Source organism: Salvia hispanica, chromosome 2 (genome assembly GCF_029641045.1).
Source record: "Salvia hispanica isolate PSC_SH4W2 chromosome 2, Shi_PSC_v1, whole genome shotgun sequence".
In the NCBI taxonomy this organism is placed as follows: domain Eukaryota; kingdom Viridiplantae; phylum Streptophyta; class Magnoliopsida; order Lamiales; family Lamiaceae; genus Salvia; species Salvia hispanica.
In genome coordinates, this window is record NC_142693.1 from 34,181,893 (window position 1) to 34,201,917 (window position 20,025).

The 20,025-nt window shown below is 34.8% G+C and overlaps 4 protein-coding genes across 4 annotated transcripts; 3 read left to right on the plus strand and 1 right to left on the minus strand.

The window, feature by feature from the left end:
* The first annotated feature begins 572 nt into the window (after positions 1 to 572).
* Positions 573 to 1,654, plus strand: LOC125201015 (putative germin-like protein 2-1). The gene is made up of 2 exons (XM_048098881.1): positions 573 to 745; positions 938 to 1,654. The coding sequence occupies exons 1-2, from the start codon at positions 622 to 624 to the stop codon at positions 1,501 to 1,503; spliced, it is 690 nt and encodes a 229-aa protein (XP_047954838.1). The 5' UTR covers positions 573 to 621; the 3' UTR covers positions 1,504 to 1,654.
* Positions 1,655 to 8,674: 7,020 nt separating this feature from the next.
* Positions 8,675 to 10,128, plus strand: BBX16 (B-box type zinc finger protein with CCT domain-containing protein). Its single transcript, XM_048113383.2, has 2 exons — positions 8,675 to 9,469; positions 9,582 to 10,128. Exons 1-2 carry the CDS (start codon positions 8,738 to 8,740, stop codon positions 9,813 to 9,815), a joined length of 966 nt encoding a protein of 321 aa, XP_047969340.2. The 5' UTR covers positions 8,675 to 8,737; the 3' UTR covers positions 9,816 to 10,128.
* A 3,593-nt stretch (positions 10,129 to 13,721) lies between these two features.
* LOC125205455 (NADH dehydrogenase [ubiquinone] 1 beta subcomplex subunit 10-B-like) lies at positions 13,722 to 15,371 on the minus strand. Its single transcript, XM_048104399.2, has 3 exons — positions 15,019 to 15,371; positions 14,854 to 14,923; positions 13,722 to 13,978 (listed from the first exon to the last, which is right to left on the minus strand). The coding sequence occupies exons 1-2, from the start codon at positions 15,305 to 15,307 to the stop codon at positions 14,895 to 14,897; spliced, it is 318 nt and encodes a 105-aa protein (XP_047960356.1). The 5' UTR covers positions 15,308 to 15,371; the 3' UTR covers positions 13,722 to 13,978; positions 14,854 to 14,894.
* Positions 15,372 to 18,819: 3,448 nt separating this feature from the next.
* LOC125200979 (ribulose bisphosphate carboxylase small subunit, chloroplastic-like) lies at positions 18,820 to 19,809 on the plus strand. The gene is made up of 3 exons (XM_048098831.2): positions 18,820 to 19,036; positions 19,126 to 19,266; positions 19,355 to 19,809. The coding sequence occupies exons 1-3, from the start codon at positions 18,863 to 18,865 to the stop codon at positions 19,583 to 19,585; spliced, it is 546 nt and encodes a 181-aa protein (XP_047954788.2). The 5' UTR covers positions 18,820 to 18,862; the 3' UTR covers positions 19,586 to 19,809.
* Positions 19,810 to 20,025: the final 216 nt, after the last annotated feature.

A 20,025-nucleotide genomic window follows, 5' to 3' on the forward strand; every position in this document is an offset into this window, starting at 1 on the left:
TTCTGTATGCATAGCATTATAAAGAGCAAATATTAATTTAATTCTGATTTAATGAATTGAAATAGTGTACGGCTTTGGGAGATTTTGGTGAGTCAATATCTAATCCAAAACCTAACTTTCATAATCACCTTCTATATTTAATTAGTTGGAGGACTGATTAGATCTTGTTTTATTATAATATCTTGTGATTGAATTGGATAGGGTAAATTAGTAATTCACTAAAAAATAAATCTATAGATTAATAAAGTATGCATTAATTGACTGGTCTAAGATTTGGACTTAGTTTATGCATTAATTGACTGGTCTAAGATTTGGATTAACTAAGTCCAAATTGAATTATAAGTTGATTGAAGGAGTCTTCATATAATAAAATATAATAAACAAAGTTTGATATACTTAGACGCAGCTTATTAGAGGAATTAGAGGAAGATAATAAAAAGCCGTGTGAAGGTTTCGACCAAGAAAAGTTCAATTTTTTTTTTAAAAAAAGATGAGAAATGAAGATTGTTGTTTTTCACTCCTATAAAAAGGAATACTTCTCATTCTAAGTTTTCATCACAGATAAAAGAAGATAAATACTATAAACACAAGTAATTGAGTAACGTATACTCATCACCTAAAATGAAGATGGCTTTTGGTTTATGCACCATATTTCTTGTCTTTTCGTGGGCTTTGGTTGCGTACGCATCGGACCCGAGCCAACTTCAGGATTTCTGCGTTGCTGTTCCCGATGCCAAAAATGCTGGTAAATATCTTCAATATAACCTACGTCCCACTATAGTTCAGTCATATTCCTTTTATATATAGACTATACTACTCCTAATATATATAGTTAAATATGACAAGAATCAACACATTTAATCTCTCTTATTTTTTTTTTACTTTATTTTTTTCACTTAACTAACTAAATATTCGTTTACTTAATCTCGGTGCCCAGTTCTTGTGAATGGGAGGTTTTGCAAGAACCCGAACATGGTGGTTGCGGAGGATTTCCTTTTCCAGGGTCTAAACAAGGCCGGAAACACATCCAATCGGCTTGGATCATTCGTGACTCCGGTCAACGTCAACCAGCTCGAAGGCCTCAACACTCTCGGTGTTTCCATGGCTCGCCTCGACTTCGCCCCTTACGGAATCAACCCACCCCACACCCACCCGCGTGCCACCGAGGCCTTCCTCTTAGTGGAAGGCACTCTCTACGTCGGGTTCGTCACTTCCAACCCGGCCGATCCCAACCAGAAGAACAAGCTATTCACCAAGTACTTGCACCCGGGAGATGTGTTCGTCTTCCCACAAGGTCTCATCCACTTCCAGTTCAACGTCGGAAAGACCAATGCCGTTGCATTTGCTAGCTTCGGCAGCCAGAACCCGGGTACTATAACCATTGCCAATGCGGTGTTCGGGTCGGACCCCAAGATCAACCCGGATGTGCTGGCTAAGGCTTTCCGGGTTGAGAAGAACATCATCGACTACCTTCAGGCTCAATTCTGGTCCAACAATAATTAAGATAGAAATACATTATATATACTCCATGTTGTCTTTTTAATCCACTCAATTTTACATTCTTTACTTATTACAACTATTGTAGTTTTGTATTTCCAAATTACATTCATCTGATGGTGCAATAATAAACTTGTTAAGATAGTGTTTGCTATAATGAATGTTTGATGTATTCTCTGTTTTTTTTCAAAATATTATACCACATCTACAAACGATACTCAAATTAACAATACCTAATACAAGGAGGCCTTGAGCCCGTAAAATAAATATTTTCTTTAATAAAACTTTTAAATTTAGTCATAAACTGTTATGTAAAAGTCCCTATCAACCATCTAAATTATTCAAAAATATATTTTCAAGTAAAATTTAATAAATATAGCCCCTACATAAATTTATTTCCATGTCCGCCCACAACTTCATTCCATTGTCTGCCTCCAAAATCTAACACCAGCCACCCAAGACTCAACGAATCTGAAAAATAACTTATACTACTATTCAATAAATACGATCTTGTGAAAAATGATCAGAACGTTTCATTTCTAAATTCTAATTTTATTTTTCAAAGATAGAGATAATTAATACTCGGTCTACGGTAACAGAGCCCATGCATTTCACGTTGTGGGATCTAAGAAATTTAGTACTTTTTCGTTAAAGTTTTTCTTGAAATCAAAATACTGTGTAAAACTCACAACTTCAATACTTTGTAATTTGGCATTTGTTTGAATTTCATTGATAAATAACTTAGTTTTTCAAATTCAAAAGTGAAATTCCAATATACGTCGATTAAAACTCTTGTCGATACATTTACAATAGCGTGTGGCATATCAATGCCAAATTCCATCTGACAACAACTTATAAATCATTTTTGACCATTTTCGGTGAACAAAACCCAACATTATGAGTAACTTTAGAAAATTAATTAATTATCATAATTTTTTTTTTCGATACCTTGAATTTATATTGGAATTAATTAGTAAAAATCAAAATTGAGTAATGATTTATGTATTTACAAGCAACTAAATTTATTTTTACTAAACACAATTTCAAATTATCAAATATAACTATTTAATAATTTTATGTTAAAAAGTTCTATAATTAATTAAAAGGATATTGGCCCCTAATATCGCGGAACTTTCAAAAGTTGGTTTTTTCCACGAACTTTCAATTTGACAAATAATATTATGAACTTTTATCCAAGTTTGTTATTTCTCTCCGGCGAAAAAGTTTCGGATGGTTGTGTTAAATGTCTTGACGTATTATCAATGGTTATAGATAAAAAATCCATATCATGATATTATTTGTCGAAACTTTTTTGCCGGAGGAAAATAACAAACTCGGGTAAAAGTTCATGATATTATTTGTCAAATTGAAAGTTCATGGAAAAACCAACTTTTTGAAAGTTTGGTACTATTAGAAGCCAATATCCCTAAATTAAAATATAACTTTAAAAAATAGCCTTGGAAGTTGTTAAAATTGTTAGTCCCATGCCCCTAGGCCCTAGTATGACTTGTCCTTGATTCCTTGACCACATATTGAAATATTGAAATTTGAATTATACTTTTTATATTTATTATTATTAACAATTTCACCTAAATTCTCATTATATTTTTCCCCTTTTAGTTTTCACCTCCTAATTAATGAATATATAGTCGTTATGTTTTAATTGTACCTCTTATATCAATTTATTAATTCAATATAATACACCTAACACTTGTCTGGTAGCTTGAATAGTCAGTACGTGTCGACTGACAATAGTACGTAATAAGAATATGCAACAAAATGTCAATTTTAAGGATCACAATATATTCGAAATTCCTTTTCCAAAATCGTACTAATATTTTATTGATTGCTAATTAGATAATACGTCAAGACATTTAACCAAATGACCACAATTTATTCCGAAAACGCCCTCAAGTGTTTTCTAAATTTTCTAAATATTTTGATGATTAAGTTGTATGAACCAAAATAATTACGTTGAACTAAAACTACATTAATATCACGATTCTAATAAATTCCAGCAAATTAAAAGATGACTGATTAACAAATAAGTCCAGTATATTAGTACTACTTATATTACTATTATTTGTTGTAGTTGTTGATATTATTATTATTTGATTCATTATGCAACCAAGTATTGTAAGGGCACTTTCATTATGCAACCAATTAGTATTGTAAGGGCACTTTTATTTTAGAGTTGTTTACCCAACTATTTTATTATTTTATATATGGAGAAATATTGGTGCGATATATTGCCAATTCTTTACATTGCTAACTTTGCTAACACATCAACGCAGTGTATTAAATATCAATACAATGATATTAAAATGTCAAAATATAATGTTAACACAGTATATTGAAAGATCAACAAAATTATGTGTTGACATTTTTAATACAATGCATTGATAAGTTAACAGAGTTAGCAACCTAAGAAAGTTAGCAACAGATCACACTACTGGAGAAATATACTACTGTGGTTTACTTTTTTGCTTACACTTGTCTAGGATGGGCCGAAGCGAGCTCTAGTTAGACCCTTTTAATTATTTCTATTTCTATTCCAATTTTAATTATATTTTATTAAATTTTTAAAAAATATAATTACAATAAAATAAATTTAAACATTCATATTTATCTAAGTAGATATTAATATATTGTTTCGTGCAATTTTAAAATCATCCAACTCGGCACATCATGACCCTACCCAACCCACTTATCAAGTGGGCTTGAACCGAGTTAAAGAAATCCAACCCAACCAACGCGCTTCAGTCTTGAGTGGGGGTAAGAATACAAATATCGGATCTTGGGTTTACCCAACATCCGTTGGCCGCCGAGTACAGGCTACTAGATATCCAATCTAATGGGATTGGATGGTAAAATTTAAGATAAGTTGGGTATCGGGCAACCCAATCGGGCATCGGGTATTACCCGAATATCTGATTTATTGTTTTAAGTATATTTAAATTACGTTTTGCCTTTCAGGATAGGTGGGGCTGGGCTAAGTTATTTACTTAATTAGAATAATTAGGTTAACTTTCTCTAAATCACTATAAATCATCTCACTCTCCGTCAAAGTGACTCAACTCTCATTCCCTCCACTCTTTCTTACTGCAAGTCTCTATATCCATTATGTTGCTGTTTTCACATACTCTCTCATTGCACCTTGGTTAGCTACTGGCCTCCCTCAGCAATACAGTCAGTATTTTTAAGTTCATAAAAAGGTATTACTAGCATGCAAAAAAAAAAACAAAAACAAAAGAACTAACAATATACTATAGGGGTGCGTTAAAATGACAACACCTCTTAAAGTAACACCATACCACAATTCCTAGCCAATCATTTGTACATATGGACGAATAATCAACTGCCATGTGGCAATCATAAAAAATGCTCAAGGGTAAATTTACTCGGCCAGTGACTCATGCTAATTTTGCAATCAATATGTCACCCACAAGTGTATGGGGTATGTAGCACGTGGCAAGTTGAAATTATCGATGCTCGAAGACTAAATGACGGCTTGAGTACTACGATGCAACTTTGAACACTATCTAGACTAATAAAAGGGGTTTATAATTTTTCTTAACTAAGATCAAAGAACAAGTAAGAAAATTAAGAATATAACTAAGAAAAAAAAGTAAAAGGATGGTTTTCATTCAAATTGAGAAGGTAGGGTTATGGATCCGTTGGTATGGATCACGGGTGTTCACCTAGGGATCATGCTCATCTATTGGGTCTCATGTGTGGCTAGGAAAGTCGGGATGATTGGCTAGACCCCCTCTCGGGTGCATGTAACTCGTTGATCGGTCTCTAGTGTCGGAGTCTCCTCCCTACAAGTCAAGGCCGACTCCTAAGACCTACGGACCCAAGCCCTCTCTCTAGCTATGCATCTCTCTATCACATTAAACGCACGTAGTTGTTGATTACTCCCTCCGTCCCACATTTGAAGTCACTTATTGTTATGGCTCGGATTTTAAGAAAGAGTTGAAGTGTGTAATAAATGAAGTGAGATGATGGAGTGTGTAATAAATGAAGTTAGATGGTAGAGTGTGTAATAAATGAAGTGAGATGGTGGAGTTGGTTGAAGGTGGGTCCCTTTTGACTTTTGATTTTTGTTTTGATTTATTTTAATGTAGATAATGGCATTTTTATGTAATTTTGTTGAAGAATGAGGTAAAATTGTATGACCAAATATGAAAAATTCTAAATGTGACTCTTAAACTGGGACGGAATTTTATGGCAAAAAGTGACTCTTAATCTGGGACGGAGGGAATATTTAACAATCTAATCAAGCATCTCTCAATGACAATAATTAGAACAAGACATATCCAATTGGTAGCTAAACAATTAGATAATGGAAAAACCCAATAACCAACAAAACCAACACAAAAGAGATAGATAAGCACAAATCAAGGTTTAACCCATGGATTCCATACAAACTTCACCAAAATCCCTAATAAAAACTTAGCTACTCATAGTGGAAGCTGAAACAAAAGAAAATACAAAAGCAACAAAGGAAACACATAAGGAAAATGGAAAATAGAACTCCCTAAGGTGGAATTGATGTTGGGGAGAGTCTTATTCTTCAATCTTGAAGATGGAAGCCTCATTGTCTTCAATCCTCTTAAATCTCCCAATTTCTTTCTTGATTTTGTAGTGGGGAAAGTTAGGGTTCGAAAATGAGTGAGAACCCCTTTTATATTTGAAGTTGTCAAAAACACCCGACCGGGTGATCTGCGGGTGACAGAACACCCGACCGGGTTTTCTCTCTGGAACCCGTGAGTTGCACGAAACACCCGACCGGGTTTTCCGAGAATGGAAAACACCCGGTCGGGTTTCTTCTCTGGAATCCTCCTCAAGATCAGCCTCGGCTTGTTTCAACCTGCTTTCATCACAAAACTACGCCAAACTCATTAACTCACTTAATTAGTGTATCTGTGGTAAAAACCTATACTCCCCCCGTCCCACTTTAGGAGTCCCAGTTGAGTTCGGCACGAGTTTTAAGAAATGTAAAGGAAAATTGGTGAAAATAGATAGTGGAATGTGGGTCCTACTTTTTTATATTAGTTTTATAATAAAGTGAGAGTGGAAAAAGGTTAGTGGAATTTGGGGCCTAATACCATTTATGAAATATTCTAACCGGGACTCCTAAAGTGGGACACCCAAAAATGGTAAATCGGAACTCCTAAAGTGGGACGGATGGAGTATTAAACACCTCAAATCATCAAAATCACTATCTATTCACCCACAAAACAATCCTAAACTATGAGTTTGTCAGCCAACAATATCCAATACATTAGACACTAATTTTTTTCGGCCAGCAATATCCAATACGTTAGACAGCAATCTATAGATTGTTGTCTAGCGTTTATGCCATTGTTGTGAAGCGTTTATAATATTGCTGGATACGTGGTGTCAAAGTGTCACTTTAAGAGGTGTTGTCATTTTAACACAAACATTACACTATATTCTTAACGAATAAGATAACTTTAACTTTTGAAAATATTATACATTTTTTATTCTCAATTATTTTTAGTAGTTATTAACATGTGTAAAGAGTCGAGTATTTAAGTATGTGATTTGTCAGATTCGGATAACCGTGGCAAGTATTCAAGTATCCGAAAAACATATCGGGTCGGTATCGGGGGTGTACTTTAGACGTTTTCAGATTTGGGTACCCAGTTTTTTCGTGTCGAGTACCCATGAGTACCCGAATTTCCACCCCTAGTCGTTAGCCTAGGCCAAGCCAGGCCTTAAGCGGACTGGCTTAGCCCACTTGATAACACTAGATTTAGACACTCAACTACTCTACTGCTTATCGACTTCCTCATGACATCGAGACTTAGCTTCTAAATAGCCCACTTGATAGTTTTTATTTTGTATAAATCATATATGTGACAGCTACGTACAAGCAAGGAAAAAATTGAAATAATTTTATTCCATTCAGACGAAACATTAAAAGTGATATTATAAGGGTTGTGAGATTGGACTTCATGGCCGAGTCACCACGCCCTTCTCTTCCCCAAAAGCCAGAGAATGACAGTTTTGGCAACACTCGTTCAAATTTTCATCAATCACATCCACAAGTGCATCAAGTGGATGAAATCACACTTTAAAACCATACTAGGACAAAACCCCATATGAATGTTGGCCTTGAGAGAGAGTGTTGAGTATGACAAAACCTCAGAGATGACCTTGAGACAGAGGGAGAGAGACAAAGGACCACAAATAGAAGCTCTAAGTAACAAATAATTGAACCACAAGAAGAAACCACCAAAGGTTGTGAAATTCTGTGATTGAGAAAAGTGGAAAAGTGACAAAATACTACATCTCAATCTGTACCCCTAACAATGCAATATTGGGTTTTAATTCATTAAAGTTGGACTTGTAAACTGGCACAAATAATATATATATTTCTCTATTGTAGAGAGATAGGAGAATCAGTTTAAAAGAAATAATTCTTTTGTTAAGACAAAATAATATGTATGTTCAATTAGAAATTCCTAGTTTTCTCGAACTAAATTGCGTACCAAGGAATTGTTCCTGTACGAATTGACAATACATATGGATATCGAATATAGTGGATTCACAGTTGCAGAAGTTGATCAACCTTGAGAATAAACTACGTACACTACAACAAACGTAGTATCTTATTTGGACACGAAATTAGATACATAATGAATTGCTCTTAGAAAATTGACCAAAATTGAGGGCGCAAATAAAATTGTCTTTTAAGTGGAGGACACAATAGCACAATATACTTTAATCTTTTGTTCATCTGTGACACTTTCGGGGTATAATTGTCTACTATACCTTAATCTTTATTTAAATTGAGAACACAATTGCCAATTATACATTTGTCACACCAGAATTAAAGATGTTTTTTTAAGTGTATGTGGTATAATTTAAAAAGGTTATTTAGACTAAAAAAAAAATGTTATTAACCACAAGTGGAAACCATCAAAATGTAGCTAAGTTTAGTGATTGAGAAAAGTGGAAAAGTGACAAAACACATCTCAATCTGGACCCCTAAGAAATCCCTGACTATTCCACTCATCCAATCACAATAATTCTATAAAGATCAACACTTAGTCCCATCCAATCACAGTGCAGATCAGAATCGTCAATGGGCCCGCCCTAATTCCACTTCATTCTCCCAATACTAAAACCACCAATAACTCCATAAATGTAATTCCAATTTGTAGCCCTAATTCACCCAAATTCCCCCCAAAAAAGAAAAAAAAAAAAAATGAACCTCAACAGAAGCAAGGCATCGAATGTGCTCGGCGCCAAGACGGCGAGGGCGTGCGACAGCTGCTTGCTGAAGCGAGCGCGGTGGTTCTGCGCCGCCGACGACGCCTTCCTCTGCCAGTCCTGCGACGGTGCGGTGCACTCCGCCAACCAGCTCGCCAGCCGCCACGAGCGCGTCCGCCTCGAGACGTCCTCGTGCACCGCGCCGTCCTGGCACCAAGGCTTCACAAAAAAAGCCAGGACGCCGCGGCATGGGAAGTCCCGTGCCGCGGCGCCGTCGGTCATCCACCAGCTGCCGGTGGTGCCGGAGATGAGCTCCGACGATCCGTTCCCCGAGGAGACGGAGGAGCAGCTCTTCTGTAGGGTTCCGGTCTTCGACGAGGAGATAATGGTGAAGGGGGAGGAATTAGGGTTTTTCGACGACGATCACGAGCTGAATCTGGAGGAGCTGCTCAGCACGTGCGACGACGAGTTCGCGGCAGATGTGGAGAGCTTGCTTGGGAACGTAAACACCGTTGATGAGAAAAGCGTCAAAATTGAAGACTGCAATTTCGAACCGGAGGTGAATTGGGAGTTGGATTTCCCGAACGGAGAAGAAGTTAGAGCGATGGAAAATGAATCGAGGATGTTGTTGAGGCTCGATTACGAAGCAGTCATTGCTGCTTGGGCTACTCAAGGATCGCCCTGGACGGATGGAATCAGACCTCACTTCAACATAGACATAATCCTGGTATTTTTAAAATTTGTCTCACTCATTTACTTTTGTAATATAGTAAAAATCAAATATAAATTTCTTGTACTTTATTATCTCTTCATTTATATTTTATTTTTTTTATGCGCAGGGTGATGAATGGGGAGGGGGGAAGGGGGGGAGGATATGGAGCGACGCGGGGAGGGAGGCGAGGGTGTCGAGGTACAGAGAGAAGAGGAGGACGAGGTTGTTCTCGAAGAAGATAAGGTACGAGGTTAGGAAGCTCAACGCTGAGAAGAGACCAAGAATGAAAGGTCGATTTGTGAAGAGGACTAGTTTTTTACAAGCTAATTCCATCCCTAATTACCATCTCATTACTAAATGACAATTAAGTCAAGAGATATACTAGTGTATGATATATCAATCATTCAACAAGATGGCAACAAAATTGCTACTGCAATTTGCTTGCAATAATCTTTGTGGTGATGGTGGTTTATACAAATAAACCACTTTGATTAACCTCTTTTTTTGGAGGTTAATTATAATTTAGTATATAAATATCCTCCATTTTGTCTACTAAGCTTGTTTGAATCGTTTAGTTTTTAGCCTATTTACAATGTATATAGGTATTGTTTTGTGAGCTGTAATATAGTATAGTATATTTGATTTAATCAGATGGGCTCTTTTAATGTAATAAATGTGTCTATTTTTTCTTGTGGGAGATACTGGTCAAGATACTACTAATACAAATACTAATACTAATACTAATACTAATAAGAGAATCTTTAGCAAATGCTAATATATACTAGTACTAATTACTATTTTTTGTATGGAGAATGTGAATGACCCATTAAAATGATCAAGAATTGCCCTTTTAAAAAAAACTTTATGTTAATTAAATTCATAACCGTATTCGTAGCTAGTGTAAAAAAATATGAACTAATTAGCTCATATATATCTTGATTAAATAAAATGGTAATGTTCTTTCATTAGGAATTAATTCCTAATGGAATCCTTATAGTACTCAATAGAATGAAAATACTAGTAATTCCATCTATAGCTCATGATGAGTTTAGTGTTCCAACGGATACAAAGCAATTAATTGTAATATTTTATATGATTATGTGTAACAATAATATTGCAAAATAAAATATATACTTCAATATTCAATTCAATTATTTTATATTATAAAATTGAATATATCAACAATGTTTACATAATGACGATATAACAAAAAAACAATTATAACTCGCTAAAATATTAGAGGAAAAATCTCAGAATTGTGTCTTTATAATTTTCTAGCAAAAAAGTTTGATAAGTGTCTAATTTATATTTATAGAATTAATTCCGATAAATCAATTTAATTATTCCATTAAAAGTTTGACACATAGTTTTTTAGTATTAAATTATTTGTTAGACTAGTAAAACATTTCTATTATAGTGTTAATAATATTAGTCGACACTGTATTTAAAAAGAAAAATATGATGTAAGAAAAAATCAACTAATAAGACATAAATATAAATTGTACTCGTATTCATTCCGTGAACATATAAATTATACAGGAAATGTTATTCGATTCTTCCACCATTCCATTTCGATGTAATTATTTTATTCATTCACATCAACCAACTCCTAATATCTTATTCATTGACTAATTTTTAAAAAAAATGATGCACTATAATAAAGATCCTAATATATCTGATGGAAAGAAGCTCAGGTACCACATCAATATGGAGTGACATTTGAGCTGACAATAACTTCTCAATAAAATTAAATTACTTAACGGCTAATTTGTTTGTTATATACTCCTACAGACTTAGTTCCCAAATCATTACAAAATAAATATATGTGTTGGTGGAAAATAATTGTTTGGACCACAAGTTGATTGGTACACTCGATAAAGGAGTCACAATAGTGTTGTGATAGAGCCAATGGTTTGAGGCAAATGGTCATCTAACAATTAATATGCATAAAACAAATGTTAGAGGAATGTGATTTTTAAACAAATGTTAGAGGAATGTGATTTGATAAAGATCAACACGGAATGTAGAGATATATTTATTATAAACAGAGACACATTTTTAGAGGGATATTCATATCTTGATTCAATAGTATACTTCGTCCAATAAAAATAAGAAATTTAGGGACAACACGAGTGTTAATGCGAATCTGTAAAGTAAAAAAGATAAAAAATGAAAATATTGCTAATGGAGATTGGACCCACTTCATAAGAGACACTCTTTGCCAAAAATGAAAGTCAACTAAATTTGTAGGACAAACCAAAATATAAAAAAGAGATTATTTATGGACGAGGGAGTATAGTTTTTCTACTTAGTTTCAAATGATGAAATACATAAAGTATCTACAGTATGGTACTCCCTCCGTTCTATAGCAATTGAGGCGTTTCTTTTCAACATGGAGATTAAGAAAAATTATGTTAGGTGAGTTAAATAAAGAGAGAATAAAGTGGAAAATGAAAAAGATAGAGAGATGTAGAGAGAAAAAGTAAGAAAGAGCAAAGTAGGTGTGAAAAAATGTGTTGACTTTTACTAAAAATGGAAATGACTCTATCACTAGAACGTGCCAAAATGACTCTATAACTATGGAACAGAGGGAATAGTCATAAAAAAGTACTACCTCCGTCCCCCAAATATTATCCCACTTTGATCCGGCATGAGTTTTAAAAAATGTAACGAAAAATGAGTAGAAAAAGTTAGTGGAATATGAGTTCTACTTTTATATATTACTCCCTTCGTCCCACTTTAGGAGTCCCAATTGAGTTCGGCACGTGTTTTAAGAAATGTAAAGAAAAGCTGATGAAAAAGGATAGTGAAATGTGGATCCTACTTTTATATACTACCTCCGTCTCCAAAAATTTGTCCCACTTTGACCCGATACGGGTTTTAAAAAATATAATGAAAAGTGAGTTGAAAAAGTTAGTGGAGTATGGGTCCTACTTTTATATATTAGTTTTATAATAAAATGTGAGTAAGAATGAGTTAGTGGAATATGAGATCCACTACAAAAAATGGTAAAAAGTAAAATGGAACAAATTTTGGGGGACGGACGGAAATAGAAAAAATGGGACAAGTTTTCAGGGACGGAGGTAGTATTAGTTTTATAATAAAATGTGAGTGGAATGTGAGACCTATTACCAATTAAGGAACATTCCAACCGAGACTCCATAAGTGGGACATCCAAAAATGGTAAATCGGGACTCCTAAAATGGAACGGAGGGATTAGTTTTATAATAAAATGTGAGTAGGATTTAGGAATGAGTTAGTGGAATAATGAGATCCACTATAAAAAATGGTAAAAAGTGAAATGAGACAAATTTTCAGGGACGGAGGTAGTATCAAATAAAAATACGACTCTATCCGTCCCACAAAAATAAAGACATTTTTCAGTTTGCGGTGTCCCATAAAAATATCTCATTTTTTTGGTAACTTCCCTCTCTCTAATAAGGGGGATCTCATTATCCACTAACAATACTATGATTATTTTTTCTTTCTATCTTCTCTCACTTTACCAATTATGCATTAATTCTCATGTCATCCCTAACTCTTCATATTTTTATGAAACCGAGGGAGAGTGTAATGCAACAAAATAATGAAAATGTGGCTTCTCAGCAGCCCGATTACAATGCTGTCACACACACACACACGCACACCCCCCTGCAAACTTGAATTACAATTTACATCTATCCACTATTCAGATTGCTGACTTTGTTTTAATCTGACTTTCTTTTGCTGTATTTTCATGTATTCCAGGGAACTCCAGTCATCAGTTAAATGCTGAAAAGGTGGTGATATAGCAGAGCACCAGATGAAGGTAGGAAGGAAAACATGGAGCTCTATTAATTAATTTAATTACACATATAGTTGTGAATATCTTGGGATCATGTAAATAGACTCTGTTATTCTGTTGATGAAATTATTGTTGGAGATTTTGTACAAAATTGGTTCATATGCCTGGCACAAACCCAGTAGAGTCACAAATGTTTCATATCTAAAATCCACAAAGCTTAATATCAGAACAACTATAGATAATGATTGATATCCGACCAAGTATAAATTAGTCCATTATGCAAATATCATTCTTTATGACATCAAATTTTGGCATTTCCTAGTGTGCAGAACTAGCTAAATGTTATTACAAGCAATAAACTCTGTAAAGTTGAACTTGAAAGATGATTTGTGTCTCAAGTCTCAACTACAGTGAAATTAAAAACTGACTTAGCAAGCATCAAATGTAAATGAAACACAATCACCATCTATTAAGACATTAAAGTAATCAAAATCAAAGAGAAGAACTTATGGCATTATTTTGCTATTGATTGTTGGTAAAATCTCTCATCACTTCCACGATACAGAAAGTTGCAAGAGAAAAGAAGTTAGCCACCTGGGCCTCAATGTTTGGATTAAACAAAAGACATACAATTGACTGTAACAGTCTAGCTGGAGAAAAGGTTAATAACCCAATGAACACACCTGATCGACATGCAAACACATCTCACATATATCATCTTGCTGGATAAACATGATTACCTGTAGGGACGAAAATCAGAATAAGTGAACCAAATATCTTCATATTGATAAACTAGGTTACAATAATAAGCAGGATCACTCTCATCTACATGTGGAAAGAGAAACTGTTTCTTGGTGACATTTTAATTGTTCATGCTACCCCACAAGTTATCCATCAGCAACAGTGACAGTGAGTGGATACAATTTGTGTTTAGTCTTTCATTTCTTTTACAACACCTAACAAAGTTTAAAATTATTTAGAACAAAGCATTGTGATGGTCGAACAGAGCTTTCCTTCCAAATATACACAGACCTATATCTAATTTGCTCACACCCACACTTTTCAAAACCAAACACGGCTTAGCATTTATCAGCAGCCACAAGTTATTCAAAAAGGTGTCTGTAGACACCCATCACCATGTTCTGAGTCTCCAACATCAGCTGGAAATAATCCAGCAAAATAATTTTTTAGGGAACACTTTAAGGTTTGCTTCTTCTTGTTGTTCCTTTCTTAAACCTCAATCATTTTATATATACAGTTCAGAACCTCAAACTAGAGACTGAAAAAACAATTTCAAAGAGAAAATAAAACATTAAGTAGTACTCCTATTTAACTAGAAGTGAATCTCAAGCTTAAGTTAAGGGTTGGTCTCGACCATTCAATGCACCTCCATGAAACTTAATCTAAGTAACCTTGACGAGCAATTCTGTGAAGTATCTACAATTAAAATGTAGTGCTTGCATAGCATTTGAATTTTTCAATGGCATAACAAGCAAGAACCCTAATCTCAGTCCAGAGCTTAATCCAGCTAGTTTCAAAGAAGTACTAAAATATAATCTCAATCACGAAAACTAAAGGGGATAATGAAGTACTAGTAATTAATAGAAGATCTCACATTATTCAAATCGGAGACTCTCGAGTCCATCCACCGTCAATTCAATCGGCAGTCGCCTCCACCTTCGGACCTAAGGCAACCAAAAATTGAAACAAAATTAAACTCACCAAACACACCAGCAAAAAACGAAATCACACCACAAACTAATCGGAAAAATCAGCAAACCGTGGAAGACGTGGGGGCGGTGGTCCTTGCCCCAGCCGATTCCGCGGGTGGATTCGAGATACTGGTGGACGAGGTGGCGGCATTTCTGGAGATGATTGATGCCTTCAACTCGGTAGCACCATTTGACCTTCTCCCTCAGGATCTTAGCCTTCTCGATGTCGATCCACTTCTCCCTGACGAGATACTCCCTCATCTCCAGCATCGCCACCGGGTCCTTGTAGGGGTTCTCCGGGTCGAAGTCGTCCGGCGGGCCGTCGTGCACCAGCGTCGCCCCCTTCTTCCGCCCCATTTTTCTGACCTAGGGTTGATTAATTGGGATCGATTTCAATGGAGTCAAGACTGAAAATTGAATCAACTGTTTGGAATTAGATACAGACGTATCGATGTGAGAGCACAACCCAAATAATGGGCTTTCCAATGTGAACGAATCCAAAGCCCATTTTCTATAATGGGTGATAACTAAATGGGCTTTTCGATGAAGCCCATTTTAATATGATTATAGTTGGAACTGAGATTTACACTTTTTTTTTGGTTAAAATCTTTATGGATTTGTGTGTTTTTACAATGGCCCATTTGATACGATATAATGTCATGTCAGTTTATTATTGACTGGGAGTCCAATATTAAGTACTACTCAATATCCCAATTGCGAAAAAACTAATGTTATTTCCTCAGTATTGAAATAAAAGGGTAAATTGTTTGAAAAATTGTAAAGTCTGATAAAATCTTGCTCAATTTTTAGAAATAACTAATTACATCATAACTTTGATATTATATTACAACTAAGAAAGATGAGAATTGACAAAGGAATAAAATAATGTTGCATTCCTTAATCCTTAAGTACTTCCGCCGTCTCTAAACTGTATCAACATTTGGTTCACCACGAGTTTTAATGCATAATTAGAAAAATAAGAGAGACATAGAAAGAAAAAGTTTTTAAAATTTTGTTAGTGGAGAAAGGGTCCATCACCTCATTAGAGATAAAGAAGTTTCTAAAATTAGAAAGTTCATACTTTTCAGGGATAGACTAAAAATGAAATAGTTCATACTTTTCGGGGACGGAGGGAGTAATATTAAAATAAGAGTGTATTAGTATTTGAAAAAATAAATATTATGGGCATTTTTGGAATTTATAGGCATTCTTTGCATCATTTACCTTCCATTTTGTATTATGAAATTGGAAGTGTGTTGGAATTTGAATTGAGTTAGATTTAAATTTATAATATAGGAGTATTATAATTTGTTTTCAAATAATGTGTATATTCAGTTTTGTACTGTGGGTGTTGCGTATGTATGTAGTATGTACTAATACTATGTGTGTTTAGAAGATGCTCAATTTTTGAAATTTCAAATCGTGGAGTCGAGAGAGTATTTAAAATTGAAATTTATTTTCAAATCTAAATATTTTTATTAAATATATTAAATTTGAAATTAAATGCTGTAAATATATTAAATCAACACTGTCAATTCTATGTGATAGTACTAAATAAATCCTTAATAATTATAATTGCCAGAGTCCACGAAATCATTGTGCTACAAATCAAATCATCGTATGGTTCCTTTCCAAAATTATTTTCAATAATATTCGTGGCTCATGAATAATATAGATTGCTATTGGCTACATTTTGTTGTACTGTTATCTTCAAAGTTCAAATATGTGGTCTTCATGATATAAATAGATGATGTTATGGACTCATCTGTGTAACAGTTTGCTATGCCTTTATTGAATTTTTTAGACTTGTCGGGTATGCTAAAGTGTCCAATGATGCACACGACTTTTTTTTCGTAATCGATTTGAGAATGTTGCATCACCAAAAATAATAATAATTGCTCCTATTATCTAGGAAACCTTTATAATTTTCTTTGAAAAACAGCATCTGTTTTTCATAGTGGCGCCTTCAAATCATCAGTCATACTACTTATAGCGAGAAAACAATTTCATTATTATCAGACAAATATGTAATCATTTTCAGAATTTCATGGGAATTATTTTCGAATCCAACTAAAAAGTGTGCATTTAATTTTTATGTAGAGTTTTTTTTTTCAATATATAAAGTGATTCTCTGAATATTTTTTATTGAGGAACTTACGCCTCAAACTGAAGCAAATTATCATATAGTGATGATATAGATGATTATATTTTACGTGAATTTGAATATAATATTCATAATTTGTTTACAATGAAGTTTAATTATTTCTTTAAAATGATCAATAATGGTTCATGTACACTTGTGTAAGTTTGAATTTCAAATTTTATTAAAAGAAGTGTGTTACTAGCTGATTAGGTATACTTTATCGCAAAGTTATTGAGTTTCACACTTCAAATAGGGGAAATTGTGACCACACGTATTAGTAGAAATATTGAAGCTCGCTCGCAGGGGCTTAGCGCAGTTGGTTCCGGGGGAGCAGATATTGCTACAAGGAGTTGAGTTTGAATCCCACTACTGGCGTGTTGGAGCTTCCATCTCTCAGGCACAAGTGTGAGGCCTTGAGAGATGGGCTCCTGTAAGGACAGTGGGTTGAAGGCCTCCTCTCTAACGGGCCGCTGTGTACCCTGATTGAACCCCCTCACAAACTGTCCGGCCGGGGTGTGGGGGCGGCTGGGGTGACCGCATCACCTTTTGCTACAAGAAATATTGAAGCTCGACCTATCACAATTAGGGCGTGGTTGATAAGTTAGTAATACCAAGATAGAGAATTATATAAGAGCATTTCTAATTGTTTGATATCATAGTTAAGCTTAACTCAAAGTCCAATATAAGACAAGGACCCTACCCAATCTTACCAAAATTATAACTTTAACCATGTTTATGTAACCCATCAATTTGTTAAGTTAAGTCATGTTATTTAATATACTATACAAATTTAGATAATTTACGTTATATCAAACAACAACGAAAAAAATCATATCTTTGCATATCTTGACATGAAGCCCGCATTTCTTATCTTATTTTACATATCTTTTCATATCCCATATTTTTTTTATCAAATGAGTCCTTACTATAAACTAATTTTAGAGACTTATCTAAACTTATCATAAACATAGATAATTTACATATTAATCACATTGAATACACACAAATTAAATGCACTTGTCATCTTAAATTTTGAAAATCTCATGGTTTGGAGTCCAATGTATAAAAACAAATCAACCTTGTGCAATATGTACCACAAATTACCCACTAGTCCGCCTACCAGACCCAAGTGGCTATGCACCCTTTTTTATTTTTATAATAATAATAATAATAATAATATTAATAATAATAGATAAATCAATATGTACGATTTATTTCTACAAGCTTGCCTAATGACTAAATAATCATAATTAGTCAATGCCTCATGATTATAACTTGATGATTTATCAACAATAGATAGCAATATTGCAACTAACTGGACCTGCATTGCACAATTAACAATTTAAACTAACTGAAGGTGTGCATACATAGTCATGTAAAAAAAGCAAAATTCAATCTCATCAATTTAAAAAAAAATTAACCATAAACGTAATTTTCATAAAAGAAAGAGAAAAAAATATCTAATACTCCTAGAAAGCAAAATAGACAAATAGTCATCTTCATATGAAGGGCTGTGCTGCATTTGCAGTCTCAACCTCAAACTACTGCAGATAAGATAAGGCACTAATCCATCTATATGTGGTCGCAAAATCAAAATGGCACATCCAACGCCTCACATCCACCGACACCTTACCATGATCAAACCACAGCCCTCCGATGAAAATCCACTCTCACCAATTAGAAACCATCTAGTTCATGGCATTATAAATGGTGGGGGCATCCAACACAGCAGACACATTGAGTGAGAACTTAATTAGAGATATAGAGCAATGGCATCCTCAATGATCTCCACCGCCGCCGTGGCCGCCCGCTCCGCCCCTGCTCAAGCCAGCATGGTGGTTCCTTTCACCGGACTCAAGTCCGTCTCCGCCTTCCCCACCACCCGCAAGACCGCTGACATCACCACCATCACCAACAACGGCGGCAGAGTCTCATGCATGAAGGTTCCATTTCATCTCCAAAACATCTATTTTTATGCGACAGAGAAAGTATTATTAATTAGTATACTTATAAATTTGTGCACATAATATAGGTGTGGCCCACCGAGGGATTGAAGAAGTTCGAGACATTGTCGTACTTGCCACCACTAACAAGGGAGCAACTCTTGAAGCAAGTTGACTTCCTTATCCGCACTGGTCTCATTCCTTGCCTCGAATTCGAGTTGGACCCAAAGGTACTTTTAATTCCATTTTCTTTTTTATGTGTATTAGTAAAAATTTCTAGTTCGATCATTGACTGTATTATAAAATACAATATTGTAGAATGCGTTCCCGCATCGTGAGAACAACAGGTCCCCAGGATACTATGACGGAAGGTACTGGACAATGTGGAAGCTGCCCATGTTCGGGTGCACTGACCCAGTCCAGGTCCTCAAGGAGCTCGATGAGGCCGCCACCCAACACCAGGATGCCTTCATCAGAATCATCGGATTCGACAACAACCGTCAGGTGCAGATCGTCAGTTTCATCGCCCACAGGCCCCCGGGCTACTAAGCATTCTTCTCTCCATGAATTGGATTTCATGAGGGTCGTGAAAATGGATGCTAGGGTTTTCGTACCTTTTAATTTGTCGATTTAATTTGTACCCAAACTTATTTTGTGAACTTCCTCCCTCTTCTCTGATCGGATCTAGAATGTATGAGCATAAGTATCATATGATCAACAATCATCGATCCCTTTTTCAGCTATAATAAAATATAATGCATATTTGTTTTTAATTTTCTTTTCTCTTGTTTTTTTTTTTAATCATGGTTCATGCTTTCTGTTATTTAATGGATATGTATGGATGGTTGCTTCTTAAATCAAGCTATATACACACTTAATTTTGCCATTCACAGTGTAACACATTATATACATATATATGAGAAGAGTACAATTTGACATTTCAATTACGATTGGACACACATTATAATAATTTGGTGGAATGATAGTCA